General features: G+C 37.3%; 2 protein-coding genes across 3 annotated transcripts; both read left to right on the plus strand.

Moving 5' to 3' along the window:
- The first annotated feature begins 78 nt into the window (after positions 1-78).
- Positions 79-9,372, plus strand: adipor1a (adiponectin receptor 1a). Its single transcript, XM_079242466.1, has 8 exons — positions 79-112; positions 1,261-1,476; positions 1,554-1,667; positions 5,332-5,503; positions 5,590-5,776; positions 6,829-7,016; positions 7,193-7,386; positions 7,771-9,372. The coding sequence occupies exons 2-8, from the start codon at positions 1,330-1,332 to the stop codon at positions 7,897-7,899; spliced, it is 1,131 nt and encodes a 376-aa protein (XP_079098592.1). The 5' UTR covers positions 79-112; positions 1,261-1,329; the 3' UTR covers positions 7,900-9,372.
- Positions 9,373-10,181: 809 nt separating this feature from the next.
- On the plus strand, positions 10,182-12,134 carry rabif (RAB interacting factor). Of its 2 annotated transcripts, none has more exons than XM_079241480.1 (3): positions 10,182-10,295; positions 10,740-10,891; positions 11,699-12,134. In XM_079241480.1, the coding sequence occupies exons 2-3, from the start codon at positions 10,748-10,750 to the stop codon at positions 11,945-11,947; spliced, it is 393 nt and encodes a 130-aa protein (XP_079097606.1). In that variant the 5' UTR covers positions 10,182-10,295; positions 10,740-10,747; the 3' UTR covers positions 11,948-12,134. The 2 variants fall into 2 exon arrangements, with proteins under 2 accessions (XP_079097606.1, XP_079097607.1); XM_079241481.1 differs by having other exon boundaries at positions 10,207-10,295; positions 10,732-10,891.
- The last annotated feature ends 3,364 nt before the right edge of the window (positions 12,135-15,498 follow it).

Here is a 15,498-nt window from a genome sequence, read left to right on the forward strand (position 1 = left end):
TGTCGTTTAAACCTTTATGCTGCTCATAGTTGATATAAATATTCTTTAAAAAAAAAAAAAAAAAGCTGTTTCCTGCTCGGCTGGTGAGCGACAGCGTAGCGTTGGCTAACAGGTAACGTTAGCAAATATGTGATCATCTGTTTCATAAACATCTGCCTTCGTTAAAATATTACCCCTACCTTTCCGAATAAAGACACTACGCCGCATAATCCGGCAAATTTAAGTGAAGTCGTCGATATTTTCATGTTGTTTACATTTTGTACTACATGTTCCGTGTGAGGCTTTGCTAACATTGTTCAACATCCGCCTGGGAGCTTTTGACAAACACTAACTTGGTTAAACGTTTTATGTGATTTTCCGGCCATAACTCTGCATCTCGTGTTTTAAATGAAGACACTGGTGTTGTTGTGACTCTACGTGTTATATATTCGTCAGTGACCGATCAGACTGCTTCATAGATAGACTGACATGTAAATTCCTTCATTGTACTGTAACATTAACGTCATTCGAGCATTATATGAAAATTATGCACAAATTGCTAAATATACTGTCAGTATTTTTCTCTTTTTTTGTATTTTTCCGTGCACACAAGGTGTAAAAAAAAAACCTCAATATTCATAGTGTATTGAATAGGTGTATTTTTTTCCCTTTTTTGTTTTGCTTTTAATCTTGCAAACGTCATTTGTGCATTATATGAATATTGTGCGCAGATGGTTAAAGATACTGTCAGTATTTTTCTCTTTTTGTATTTTCCCATGCACACAACATGTAAAAATACTTTCTTCTTTTTTGTTTTGCTTTTAATCTTGCAACTGTAAGTATAATCTAATGGCACAGCTCTTGTTTTGTGACAAGTAAGCTCATGCATTTTTAGGCCGTTGAAAGAACTGAATTAGTAAAATTTTGAGGCTATTAAGTTATTTTAATGTAGTCCCCCTATTTATTAATGTATGCATCCTTGATCAAATCCTTCATTGCTCATTTCAGCTGTAGGTGTTTTTGCATATTCTTGATTATTTCACCTCCATATCCATGTGCATTAAAGTCAATTTGTTCTATATATTGGAGAGTATTTAACTATTTAGAACAGCAAAAAATTTTAAATTTATTGAGAGGATAGCCCCTTGAGATGATGCATCTTGTTTTCGAGGGGGTCCTCAACACAGACACAGATAACAAAACAATCCTTAGTTAGGTATATTTCAGGAGCATCTCAGCATAACTTGGCCAGCACAGCTGATAAGCATTCTGGTTCCTCAGGAGAAGATTGCCACGTACCATCTGAAGCAGAAAACAGAGACTGTGAGTAGGTCATCAGGCAGTCTCCCTATGTCAGGCCGAAACGGGTCTGCCAGTGATGCAGACTGCCGGATCTCTGAGGACTGCCATGTCCCAGATGTTGAGCTGATGGAGCTTGGCCCGCTGCTGGAGGAAGGAGGGGGGCGGCAGGTGCCATCTAAAGGCATCCATCCAGAGGTAGGATTGTTTCACAAAATGCCCAATAAGATCTTGTTTTGTCTTCGTAACAGTGGAATTTTCTTATCTGTTTCAAGGGAGCTGCAATGCTCACTGATGAGGAAGAGGACGATGATGAGGTTGGAGAGGTTCTGACCTTGCCTCTACAGGCTCACCATGCAATGGAGAAGATGGAGGAGTTCGTACACAAGGTAATGAAGTGGTTTTCTGTGTAATGAACAGGATTCAGAGGGAGAAAGAAGCCGTGAGAAATTTCAGCACAGAAACATCATCTCCATTGCTGAGAAGCAAACTGAAAGTAGTTTACATCATGCTGAAATAATTGTTCACGCTCTGTGTATAGTTTAACCTTGCTCCACTTTTCTGCTGTCCCTTTAATCATCACCCATCCCCAACAACCCCCCCTCCTACTGCTGCAGCCATGTACCCCCCTCAGGGTGGCCTGACCCTATTTTGAGAACCACTAGATGATCCCACGTTTGTGTGATCAGGTCAGCACGTTAGTTAGCTGGCCGGGCTTCGTGAACGTGCTCATTTCATACAATTCAACTGTTCCTTGATTTTAATGTAAATTGGCAAACAGGAATAACTTTACAGACATCAAGATTCAAGGTTACTTTATTGATACCAATGGGTAGATTTGTTTTGCTGAAACGATGATGGAATTTGTCATTTCATAACAAAAACACACATTGAACCCGACAGACAGGTATTTAATGGAGTGGAAAAGTCAAAAGAAAAAACAAAGTGCTCAGTGTTCCACCATCTTCAAATATAGCAGCAAGGAAAGGTAAAAAATATCAAATAAGATCAAGAGACAGATAAAAATGAATGAATGAAAATCCAATAGAAAACCTTTGGTAGGTAAAAGCAAACTCTAGGATAGAAACCAGGATAGAAACAGGTTTAACAGTCACAGTTTATAAATAGAACTAAAGAATTGGATCAATAAATAGAATACTGGTAAATAAAAAAAAAAAAGGGGGCAAATGTCACTGCTTCTTCTTGAGCTCAGTAACAGGAACAAATGCTGCGATGATGCGATGTAACACGTTTACTGTGATTTCTTGGCCTTTCAGTAATAGTCTGCCCACCTCGGTCTCACAGCAGTCTTATTGTTATTTGTAGGTCATTCTTATGTGATACATTGAAGGACAAAAGGGGAAAAAAAACAGGGCACAGCAGTGTGTCCGTATCTTCGTGTCGGTACAGGATGAATATCTCAGTGGCACCTTAACTAGGCTGAAACGATGTCCACCAGGTCACCTGTAACCACAGTTCTGTGGTTTATCAGCCATGCATATTAACACACAGTTGCATATCCAGAATAGCAACACGTTTAATCTCGTTTTGCAACATTTTTGTTTACTGTTGTTGTTGCTAATGTGAGATAAAGACTGCGTTTGTGGTAAAAGCATGAGTAAATAAGAGGAGGTGGACATAACCACTGTGACGCCACCAACGGTTTGTAGCTTCCAGTTTGGTATTCTGTTGCCAGTTTCGTCTTTCTTGCACCAGAGGTGGCCATATTTGGACAAGTAGATTTTGATGGCAGTACTTGAAACCTGTCTGGACAAAAAAATGTAAATCTTTTATTATTTTCTATATCTTATTTTCAATTTTAGCTCATTTTCTGAGGAAAAACCAGTGTAGTGATCAGTAGAACTGACAGGATTTCACCAATTTTTGGGGAAAATGTCTGGACCTGTTTTTGGAGACAAGTCAGCATCATTTGAAAGAGACTGTTAGAACCAGATATCTTTTGAAGCAAGTGCTTCTCAGCTATCAGTGTTGGTATGCAGAATTATACAGAGGATGACGTCTTTGTTTTTTACTTTGTACATAATGACAAATATAAAAACAAAAAGGGAAATAAAATTTATAAATTAAAAAAAGCAAACAGAATTGTTCAAAGGGAACCATAAGCTTATCTAATTACATCTCAGTAATTATTAACTATTTTGAGTCATTATGCTATAGTCACATTCATTATTGATAAACACCAGAGACATTACATCATCTTTTAATGAAACAATAGTGATGATAAAAATACTTAGTATACACATCAAAATCTCATTAAAAATGCATGTTTTAATGGAGTTTTATAGTAATAATTGTACTTACAAGAAAAGCAGTAGCAACAGTTTAATTTTTATATGGATAGTCATAATAATCCATGTAATACATTTTATCTATAGCAGTAAACACATGAGATGAATTAGTCTATTTGATCTTTTAAATTAAAAAAAATGTAGAGGGGGTCATGAAGCCTATCCCAGGAATCAGTAAGCAAGAGGCAGGCGAAGTCCTGGACAGGTCACCAGTCCACCACCATACATGTCCCTCAGAAATTAAACAGTACTTCAGTTTTGGTGGAATTCAGACATCTGGAAATGGCCTGATGCAAAAGGTCTGACATCATATTAAAGCCTGACAGTATATACAGGTAAATTGTAAAGGAATGCAGTTACTTCCGCCAAGCAGGTTATCTGTTTGTCTCTCTGCTTGTTAGCAACTTTACAAAAAAAACTGCTAGATGAATTTCATTATTTTGGTTTTTTTTTCTTAACAGATCTTGTTTTAACTTAGATTCTATTCAATTTTGGGAGTGATCTGGATCATCATCTGGATCTAGGAATAGCACCATCTTCAGTATATATGCATATATCTTCACACTAAATGGTCAGGGTCTTTGGCTAAACAATACAGGAGAAGTATGCAACATGTTTTACATCATATCAAATATAGATCTGGATAGAACCATGCACAACAGGAAAAAATAAGGGATCTATGGAGTTTTCATCACTGCAAGAGAACAGTGTTATAAACATATAACAAACACCACAATATAGCTAAGACACGATTCATTATCACTATATCTTGGAATCTAATATTTCATTCATTTATTTTCCAAACCGCTTAGTCCAGTTAAGGGTCGCGGAGGAGCTGGAGTCTATCCCAGCAATCTCCGGGTGAGAGGCAGGGTACACCCTGGACAGGTCGCCAGTCCATCACAGTCTAAATGATCTAATAGTGTATCCACATAAAATGAATGTAGAACTAAAACATAGGCTGGAAATCACAGTATGGGTGGAAATGAGCTGCTTAGCGGAGGTCTGCGCTCCGATTGTTTTTCTAGTTTAACAAGTTTTAAGATTTTTGAATCTCTATCTGCAATACAGTGTTTTACACAAAATAAGTATTTTAAAGCAATTATTCAAAGTACAAAATCCACTGTGTGTGCTTTTGTTCATTCTAAACACTGTTTTCTAATATTAAAACCTTTTAAATTAGTTTTTTTTTGGGGGGGTGGGGGGGTTTCTACATTTTACTGTATGTTTTGTTTTGTTTTTTTTCATGGCAAAAAAGAGGCTGCACGGTGGCGCAGTGGTTAGCACTGTGGCCTCACAGCAAGAAGGTCGCTGGTTTGATCCTTGGCTGGTTTGGTCAGTGGCCTTTCTGTGTGGAGTTTACATGTTCTCCCCGTGTATGCGTGGGTTCTCTCCAGGTACTCCGGCTTCCTCCCACCATCCAAAGACATGCATGATAGGTTAATTGGTCACTCTAAATTGCCCCTAGGTGTGAGTGTGAGCGTGAGTGTGGTTGTTCGTCTCTCTGTGTGGCCCTGCGATGGACTGGCGAGCTGTCCAGGGTGTACCCTGCCTGTCGCCCAAAGCCAGCTGGGATAGGCTCCAGCTTCCCCGCGACCCTGAATGGAATAAGCGGTTCGGAAAATGAATGAATGAATGGCAGAAAAGATTTTTTTTGCATCAACTTCACAGGCTTTCAGAGTGCCCACAGTGATGGGGACTTTAGTCCTGCATGTGAGTAAGTTACTGTGTTCTTGTATTTAAGGTTTGGGAGGGGCGCTGGAGGGTCATTCCTTTTCATGTCCTGCCAGATTGGCTGAAGGATAACGATTACCTCCTGCATGGACATCGACCTCCTATGCCCTCCTTCAGGGCCTGTTTTGGCAGCATCTTCAGAATTCACACTGAGACAGGAAACATCTGGACTCACCTGTTAGGTGAGCAAGAAAATCATTATGTTTACAATCTTGGGTATTATTTAGGATATTTTCTTTTAATATTCAGTTGTTGCTGTCATCCTCAGGGTTGATCTTATTCCTTTGTCTGGGCACTTTAACCATGCTACGTCCCAACATGTATTTTATGGCACCACTGCAAGAGAAGGTTGTCTTTGGGATGTTCTTTCTGGGAGCTGTGTTGTGCCTCAGCTTCTCCTGGCTTTTTCACACTGTCTACTGCCATTCAGAAAAAGTGTCTCGCACATTCTCCAAGTAAGGCCTATTACAGTCTATATATATATATATTCCTCATACATGTCCTGTTCATGTCATATAGGAATCATTTGTGTGTTTTCCTTTTGGATCATTTCTCTTATCCCTCTTTAATAACAGTCATCATCAATGACTTCATATTGGTATCATGTAGTTATGGTTTTCCACATCGTCTGAAGACTGAAAAAATGTGCTTTGCCATGTTAAAGCTGCATAAATACAAATGGCAAAGTACTAATGATTAGTATTGGTCCAGTGTTTTCTATAGCTGCATTCACATCAGCCATTTTTATTTAAATCCTTGTCCATTTGCTCAGAAAATCTTTGTTAGGAGGTAATATGAGTAGGCAAATTCTCATTAGGATCGAAGAGGCGAACTGGGCCCTGGCTGTTTCAAGCAGCCCAAATACACAAAGCAGACTACCAAACAAAGTGCATTGTGGGTTTAGTGAATGGCACTATAGGTAAATACTACCAAAACATGCATGCGTGTGGACTGATAGGCGGCTGTGGATGGGAGAAATAACTCATGGGGAAGACGTGGAATAATTTGGTCAAAGTTTTGATAAGAATCTGATCAATGCAGACCACTCTGATCTGATGCAGTGGCTATATTTTTGTGCCTCTGATAGAGAGTAAAACACTTTTTTTTAAAGATCAAATTAATTTTACAAGTGCAGTGTGAACACAATCTCCGTTTATAATAATGTTGCAACACCCAAATTGGACCAAGTCCCCTGTCAGACCGTGTTCAGCAGACTATCCTGATGTGAATATATATTATATATAGGATATTAGTTTGGCTGCGCGAATTCTGTCTCCACTCCTGATGAAGTTGTGTGAGAAACTGAACCCAGTTTGCTCCAAACCAGCACTTTCTATTGAAGCACCAACAGATTTTTGCTAATTTAGGTGAATGATTTTAATAACTAAACAATGCAGATAAACCTGGAACAGATTTGGCTGTAAATTTGTTTTTCACAAGTTTTTTTTTTTTTTTTCCATGCATCCTGTCAATCACCTGTTGTCCTTGTGCTGCCTTCTCTCCTCAGGCTTGACTACTCGGGCATAGCCCTCCTAATCATGGGTTCCTTCGTGCCCTGGCTGTACTACTCATTCTACTGTTCCCCTCAGCCTCGACTTATCTACCTCACCATTGTGTGTGTTCTTGGCATTGCCGCCATCATAGTTGCCCAGTGGGACCGATTCTCTACACCTCGTCATAGACCTACAAGAGCAGGTGAGGACAGGGGACTTTTGTGCAGAGGAAATGCTCTTATGTTTCTGTAGTTAGGAATGCAGAAATTTCTTTGAAACTCTGAAATTACTTTATATTAAATGTAATTTTGACTCCCAAAACAATTCCATCATTAGGTTTTTTTAAGGAGTAGGTAACTCATCCAATGATTCTCTCAGGTGTCTTCATGGGTCTTGGACTAAGTGGCATTGTCCCCACCATGCACTTCACCATTGAGGAGGGCTTTGTTAAGGCCACCACAGTCGGACAGATGGGGTGGTTCTATCTGATGGGCGCCATGTACATCACTGGTGCCGGTCTGTATGCAGCCAGGATCCCTGAACGCTATTTCCCTGGAAAGTGTGACATCTGGGTACGGAATTAATGTGCCATAACTCTGCAATATAAAATAGATGTGAAAAACTTAAATGTTTACACAGGTTCTAAAACAGTTCTTGGGTTTTAATATTTGTTTTTAAGAATGTGAACTTTTTTTTTCTGTTAGTTTTTCTCATGAAACAAATAGGGCCAGTTTCCTCACCGAGAATAGAACAGTTGCATTTGGTTAACAGTTTTTAATTCAGTGGGAAATAGGGGTTGTTATTGTCAAATAGTACCAATAAAATGTCAGAGGGAGAAGAAATAAGCGACTGAGGAAGTAGTTGAAGCATCTTCAGCTGCTTTTTCCTTTGTTTGAATCTCGAGTAAATAATAATGTGTGTTACTAACAAATAATTACGTCTTTCCCTTTTCTCAGTTCCATTCTCATCAGATTTTTCATGTCCTGGTCGTGGCTGCAGCCTTCATCCACTTCTATGGGGTTTCCAACTTGCAGGAGTTCCGCTATGGCCTCGAGGGAGGATGCACAGACGACTCGTTACTCTGAAAAGCCCAACTGTGACTTACTTTTCTTTACAGTTCCACAAACACACACATACTCACACACAAAATGCTGCTGGAATCAGTATAGTCACTTATAACTCCTTCTATACTTTGGAATCACTTACATCTTGTTTGGGTTTTAGTGGTCTTTCTGCTTTGGCTCTTTCTTATTTTTTTTTTTTTTTTTTTGCTTTGGTAAAGTAGCAGTAACTAGCTGATGTACTACGAAGGGAACAGACACTACTTATTCCTATAACTGTTAATCCTGAAGTCAGTGTTTTCAGCTAAGAAAAAATGGGATTTTGATCAAAATCTTGTGTTTCTGAAACTGTTAGTCTCTACTTAGGTCACTCGTACCCCAACCTCTTCATTGTCTGTTACAATTGTTGCACAAAGGGTACGGAGAGTTATATTATTTGTGCTGTAGCAAAATGCACAAACTGTAAATCTTTCCCCTTGCTTGCAGGTTTGAAGATGAATGCACTGCACGCCAGATGTTCGGTGCAGAGCAGTTAATGAAAATTTTGATGCTTATTAGGACATATTTATAAAAGGATAAAAAAACTAAAAAAACAAAACATATACACGTGGTGTATATGGATGTCCCTCGGTGTGTGTGTGTGTTGTTTTTTTTTTCTGTCTGTTCTTCCTCTTTCTTCTTTTTTTTTTCTTTTTTCTTAAGTGTATTGAACTGATTGTCCATCTGTCTTTTAAAACACCAAGGACCTCCACAAACCCACATTTGCCCACTCAGCAATAAATAATTTACTGTACTCTGAAAGCCCATTTGGTACCAAAATTAAAAAAAAAATCTGATAACCTGAAATCTGTGACATATATCCCAGGACTTTGGATAAAAATAACTTGAAAGTTTACCGCAGCTGTGCAGTAAACTTTAAGTGCACTTTTTTTTTTTTTTTTTAGGATAGTTTATTGAATTGCTGACCAACATCCCAACAGATTTTTTTCCTTTGTTTGACAACACACAAAAAAATATTAAAAACTATGTTATCATTTAGTACAATGAATTGAGACAATAACTCTGTGCTACCATTTAATAATTAGATCAAATCGACAATACACGTCTATAGTTCCTGGGCTGAGCACAATGTACAGGTCTTGGTTGGTTGAATTGTGTTTTTGTTAAGTGGATATTTTTCTTTTGTGCTTGATTTCAGATGCAACGAGAGGTGCAACTATCGAAAGCACCTTAGTGTATATGATTAAATTTGAAATTTTAAATCACCAAATGAGGTTTAAAATGTGTTCTGTATGATTAATATAAACTTTTAGTATTCCTGTGCCTTAGGCCATTGGAAATGTTTTTAAATAAAATGGCCTATCTTAACAGTCAAGGAAGCATAAAAGATTTCCACAAATTGACTTTTCTTGTTTTCCTTGCCATACATTTAGTATATGTACAATCAAATCACCATTGAAGTTACAATTCCATTGATAAGTGATATGAACTGCTGTTTAAGACTCCTTTTTCTAGATGAACTTATTCAAGCTTTATTACAGAGACTCAAACGATGTGTATTCTTGACTTTGTGTAATGTCTTGTGTAGGAAGTGATAAATCATACATTTCACTGAAATGTAAACCTAAATATTTATTAATGGTAATATTGGAAAATTATTGTAATAAATTCTTTTCCACATGTACAAATGTGTTTGTTTTGTTTTTTCATTTGAAGGTTTAGGCATTGCAGTCAGAGGAATTCACATATATGTTGAGCAAGGTCGAGCAAGCTGCAGTTTTGTTTTGTTTGTATAATTCTGTTATATTTGTTGGTCAAAACACAAGTGAGACAACAGAAAAATGTAGATTTGAATTAATTTAACAGTATAAAATCCCTGTTTTTCTTATACACTGTTCTTTCCTGGAAAATTTTATACATCGAAAGAGCATAATTTTTTTTGGAGCACTGTTATACAGTTAAAAAAAGACCTCACATTTTGCTTTTGTGCAGCAGGAAATTGATCAATACTAATTTAATCCATTACAATGTAAGGCAGGTAGATAAAGGTGCTTTTATTTTTTAATTTTGGTACGTTTTTCTTGTTTTGTATATAAGCAGGTTGCTTTCTTGCAGGGTCATTTTTAGATTAAAGGTTAGAAATTGTATTTGTTTCTAAAAAAAAAGGAAAAAAATTGTGTTGGAGCTCTATTTTTAAATTTTTTTTTTTTTTCAAAACGAAAAAATGAAAATCAACATGCTGTTGAAGATGGTCACTTTTAAATTATGGGAACCTTTTATCTAACACTTGTTTGGAATCGAGAGGATTTATGGGCTGCTACTACAAAACCAGCTAGCATGCCAAATTGGTAGCTAAAGTAACTGTACAGCAAACCTGATTTTGTCTTTTTTTTTCCCCACTTCTTTTATTTGACGCTAAGGTATGTTTTATGTGGCTTCATTTAAGCTTCTATAAGTGACCGTAATGTAGTCATTTGTCTCATCGTTGTCTATTAAGTGTTAGCATAGCTGTTAGCAGAAATAAAAGAGGCAGAACTACCTGGCTGAACTGGGCTGAAGCTATTGAAATTAACCCCGGCCTTTTCATTGTTAGACATAAATAACTGGTATAAATGTCTATCTATATGCATAGTATTTGTTTTTCCGGCTAAATAAAACGATTAGGTTACATGTTGAGCACTTCCGCACTACATAAATTCCAGAAAGCATGAAGTTCCGGTCCATTATTTTTCCTTCCTCTTAAAAGGTGCTTTATTTTATACGGAGGAAGTCTGCTGTAAGAAATAGGAATAGTCTCTTGGATCAGTCAGGCTAACCTGCTGGAAGAAGCCCTTGTACATTACAGTAAACTTGCAGTGTTGCAGGGCTCAAGATGGACAACAGTGAAGAGTCCAAAGAAGCCAGAGATCAAACCGAACTGGTGTCCGAAGACGGCAAGAACAGCAAGACTGTCTTGTGCCAACGCTGCGGATCCAAAGTGCTTTGTCCTGGGATGGCTATATTTGCAGAGAAGGAGGTAAGTTGTATTTTATCCACACTCGTATGAATATATTGATTGTTTTAGTAAAAGACCATTGAATGAAAATTAAATCTGGGATGTTTGGAGCATAAAAGTAGCTAATTACAATTAATTAAATACAGACAAAGAAAAAAACTGAGGGGTGTCTTTATCTTTTTTCTAGTGGCTGTCTTATGCTTATTCTAAAAGCAACTATAGGAATGCTATGTAAAAAAAAATGAATAAATAAATAAATTTTTTAAAAAATGGCTTAAACAACTAAAAACATCCACATAAGCATACAGTGAAGTACAGAAGTATCATGACTCTCACTTGAATTGTTGTTTTGATTTAGCTGTTTAATGATAAATATTAAAGAAATAATACTGTAAGATTGATTTCAATGAAGTTTAATTAACATGTTAGCAAAAACAAACTAATACAACACAGAAGTTTCTGTCTTTATACCTCCACAAACACATATTGCATTGGATCATTTGGCAAACAGGATTTTTTTATGACTATATATATATATATATATATATATATATATATATATATATATATATATATAATATTCTTTAGTTCTTGATACATCCTTAGGGCAAGATGTAGTTTTAGGCCTGTAAATGTAATAAAAGATATCAGTGATTTGTATCCTTTTGTGTAGTGTGGTTTTATTTCAGTTATGACTAAATCCTATTTGAAATAGATTCAAATAAATTAACTTTATTATATTCTTCACTTTGTGTTCTTTCACTAATGTTTTTATGGTGTCTGTGCTTTTTTTTGCTTTTTTTTTTTTTTTTTTTCTACGGTCACCAGCTGTTCTTGCCATCCATGCGGAAAAAGAGCGGCCTCAGCACCACGGAGGGTTCGGTGGATGGTGACACACTGACTGTTCACTGGTTAGTGAACGACATGTTCGATTTTGAGAACGTAGGCTTCACAAATGATGTGGGAAGAATCAAGTATCTCATCTGTGCAGATTGTGAAATTGGACCAATCGGCTGGCACTGTTTGGATGACAAGAAAAGTTACTATATTGCTTTGGAAAGGGTAAATCATGCATAATGTTGAAACAAATGTGAGCTCAAAAGGACTTTTAAAAATGCATTGGCAGGCTATGCATTGTTTAATACATTTATTCCCCAAGTTGGCCATGACTAAATCTGTTATATAGACACTCACACATACTGTTATGTGTGCATTATTTGTAATAGTACGATTGTGCTGCGTTCATCCTCTATCACACTGACAAAAGTACAATCATCCTGTTCTAATAAAATGTTTTTGAAAGTTAATCTTGAATACTATTATTGCTCCTGTCTCCTGTATGAAATGATTTATACACTTTTGTTCATTTTATTGTTTTTTACCCCTGAAAAAAACAAAAAAACAACCTTGATCTGATCCGGTTGGTACTATTCATAATCCAGATATAGAACAAAATAGGCCCAAAATCAATTAATTTTACTACCAGAAATGAGGATTTCTTTTCATTTACAATAGGCATCACAGCCCAAGATTCATCACAATCCATTTTCATTGTAAAGGGTCACAAGAGTTTGAGCTAGCATAGATGTACTATATTTATCATATACTGTATTTTCACGAATAAAGCTGTTTGGAGGGGAAAAGACAGCTATGAATTGCTGAAGTTGTAAGAAGATATAAGAACATATAACTAACTACTTGGGGTTTTTTTTCGGTATCACAGCTAGTTCAATTGATGGGCTAAATATTATTTTATGCATTTCAGGGTCATTGTGGTCAATGACAGATGGAACTGTTCTATGTTATTTTTATTCTTACTGTTGGTAAAGCTAAACTGAACCTTTTATTATTTTTTTTATTATTAGATGTAATGAGAAAAACTGACTAAAATTAAGACCCCTTCCGTGTTTACGACGTTAATGTGTAGTACTACTATACACCACTAGATGTCGTCAGTTCCCTATATGATCTGGTCAAATTTTTGTAAGATGTGTTCTTTTGTTACTTTGTGTGCTGCACGCCTCATAACCAAGACTATGTACATACAAGAAACTCCTGACCTTAACAGCACCCGTTTTTTTTTTTTTTTTTTTTTTTTTTTATACTTGGTTTGCTTTTTGAGTTGCAAGGTAACACTAATACATTTGTTGCAATAGTGACTTGTTTTGTTTTTTTTATTGCAAATAACAGATTTGACAAACATGCAAACAGGGATGACAGCGAGTCAAGACAATGAACTGTTTTTACAGGCATACTTATATGAGAATAAAAAGACATAGACATGTACATGAGAGGAAAATGTATATGAATATAAATTGGTAGTTAAGCCTCATGATCAGGTATAGATAAAATGAAATGAAATTATGTTGAATTTGGTTACCTACACAATGCTTAAAGATAGCTTGTTTGTTGAAGAACTTAGGGTGTATAAATAAACATTAATTTCAACAAGGAAGATATGGAAATTTGGAAAGGATTTCTTCTATTTGGACTTATGTATATGAAATTTGCCTATCAAAATTAATATGTTAATGATGTAGTTTAAGAGGTTATTGTTGCAATTATATCTGCAGATAATGTTTTTGGGGGTGATTAACACAGAGTGACCACTTTTATTCAGGATAGATTTTTTTACATCCTTCCAAAATTGACTTCCTTGTTAAAAATAGCATTGTGTTCAGAATCCTATAAAAAGAACAAGAAGATATTAAAGAAAAGATATCTTGACTTACAGAAACTTTGCAAGAATTAATTATTTTCACAAAACTTGGCCTATGAGATTTAAAATTGATAACAGGTTAAATGCATGAGATTTAAAAATCATCCTTATTTCCTCCCTTTTTAAGGAGGCACTTTTTCATTCAAAAAAGACATTTTCTGAAGTGAACGACAGGTGTCAGATAAAGTGTATTGTGTAAAATTACCTACCCTAAAATTCAAATGAAACAGAAAGCAGACACATTCATACAAGACGTGTATCCAGTTTGACACAGAAGGTGGTTCAGGTGTGTGTGTGTGTGTGTGTGTGTGTGTGTGTGTGTGTGACTGCCAGGAAAAAAAATGTGTAACTACAAATGTCCACTACGGAGGACATTGCTTAAACCTTTAAATATTGTGGTAAAATATAGTTATATTTATTTAAAAAAACTATTCAATGTGTTTATAAGATATTCAATGAAAGTATAACTACAAAATTTCAAGTAAAAATCAGCACAAAGAAAAGTATTATGCACTTTTGCTCTTCCCATAAAACATGCTTGTTGCAATGGAGGCCATTTTTGTCCTCCACAGAGGACAAATTTGAACTACTGGTAGTCAGGAGGATATATATATATATATATATATATATATATATATATATATATATATATATATATATATACTGCTCAAAAAATAAATAAAGGGAACACTTAAACAACACAATGTAATTTCAAGTCAACCACACTTCTGTGAAATGGAACTGTCCACTTAGGAAGCAACACCTATTGACAATCAGTTCCACATGCTATTGTGCAAGTGAAATAGACAGGTGGAAATTATAAGCAATTAGCAAGACACACCCAATAAAGGAGTGGTTCTGCAGGTGGTGACCACAGACCACTTCTCAGTTTCGATGCTTTCTGGCTGATGTTTTGGTCACTTTTGAATGCTGGCGGTGCTTTCTCTCCACTGGTAGCATGAGACGGAGTCTACAATCACACAAATGGCTCAGGTAGTGCAGCTCATCCAGGATGGCACATCAATGTGAGCTGTGGCAAGAAGGTTTGCTGTGTCTGTCAGCGTAGTGTCCAGAGCATGGAAGGACTACCAGGAGACAGGCCAGTACATCAGGAGATGTGGAGGAGGCAATGGGAGGCAACAACCCAGCAGCACAACCGCTACCTCCTTCTTTGTGCAAGGAGGAACAGGAGGAGCACTGCCAGAGTCCTGGAAAATGAGCTCGAGCAGGTCACAAACGTGCATGAGTCTGCTCAAACAGTCAGAAACAGACTCCATGAGGGTGGTATGACGGCCTGATGTCCACAGGTGGGGGTTGTGCTTACAGCCCAACACCGTGCAGGTTGTTTGGCATTTGCCAGAGAACACCAAGATCGGCAAATTTGCCACTGGCGCCCTGTGCTCTTCACAGATGAAAGCAGGTTCACGCTGAGCACATGTGACAGACGTGACAGAGTCTGGAGATGCCGTGGAGAACTTTCTGCTGCCTGCAACATCCTCCAGCATGACCAGTTTGGCAGTGGGTCAGTAATGGTGTGGGGTGGCATTTCTTTGGAGGGCCACACAGCCCTCCATGTGCTCGCCAGAGGTAGCCTGACTGCCATAAGGTACCGAGATGAGCTCCTCAGACCCCTTGTGGGACCATATGCTGGTGTGGTTGGCCCTGGGTTCCTCCTAATGCAAGACAGTGCTAGACCTCACGTGGCTGGAGTGTGTCAGCAGTTCCTGCAACACGAAGGCATTGATGTTTTGGACTGGCCCACTCGTTCTGTCTGGGCTGAGATCGCTCAGGAGTACATCAGGAGCATGCCCAGGCATTGCAGGGAGGTCATACAGGCACGCGGAGGCCACACACACTACTGAGCCTCATTTTGACTTGTTTAAAGGACATTACATCAAAGTTGGAGCAG

The sequence above is a fragment of the Telmatherina bonti genome, assembly GCF_933228915.1.
Source record: "Telmatherina bonti genome assembly, chromosome: 6".
Lineage (NCBI taxonomy): Eukaryota > Metazoa > Chordata > Actinopteri > Atheriniformes > Telmatherinidae > Telmatherina > Telmatherina bonti.

Coding starts and splice junctions, on each gene's coding strand:
- adipor1a (XM_079242466.1), top strand. CDS start 1,330: ATGTCAGGCCGAAACGGGTCTGCCAGTGATGCAGACTGCCGGATCTCT. Junction 5,504..5,589: donor CATCTGGACTCACCTGTTAG/GTGAGCAAGAAA, acceptor TGTCATCCTCAG/GGTTGATCTTATTCCTTTGT. Junction 7,017..7,192: donor TCATAGACCTACAAGAGCAG/GTGAGGACAGGG, acceptor TGATTCTCTCAG/GTGTCTTCATGGGTCTTGGA.
- rabif (XM_079241480.1), top strand. CDS start 10,748: ATGGACAACAGTGAAGAGTCCAAAGAAGCCAGAGATCAAACCGAACTG. Junction 10,892..11,698: donor CTATATTTGCAGAGAAGGAG/GTAAGTTGTATT, acceptor TACGGTCACCAG/CTGTTCTTGCCATCCATGCG.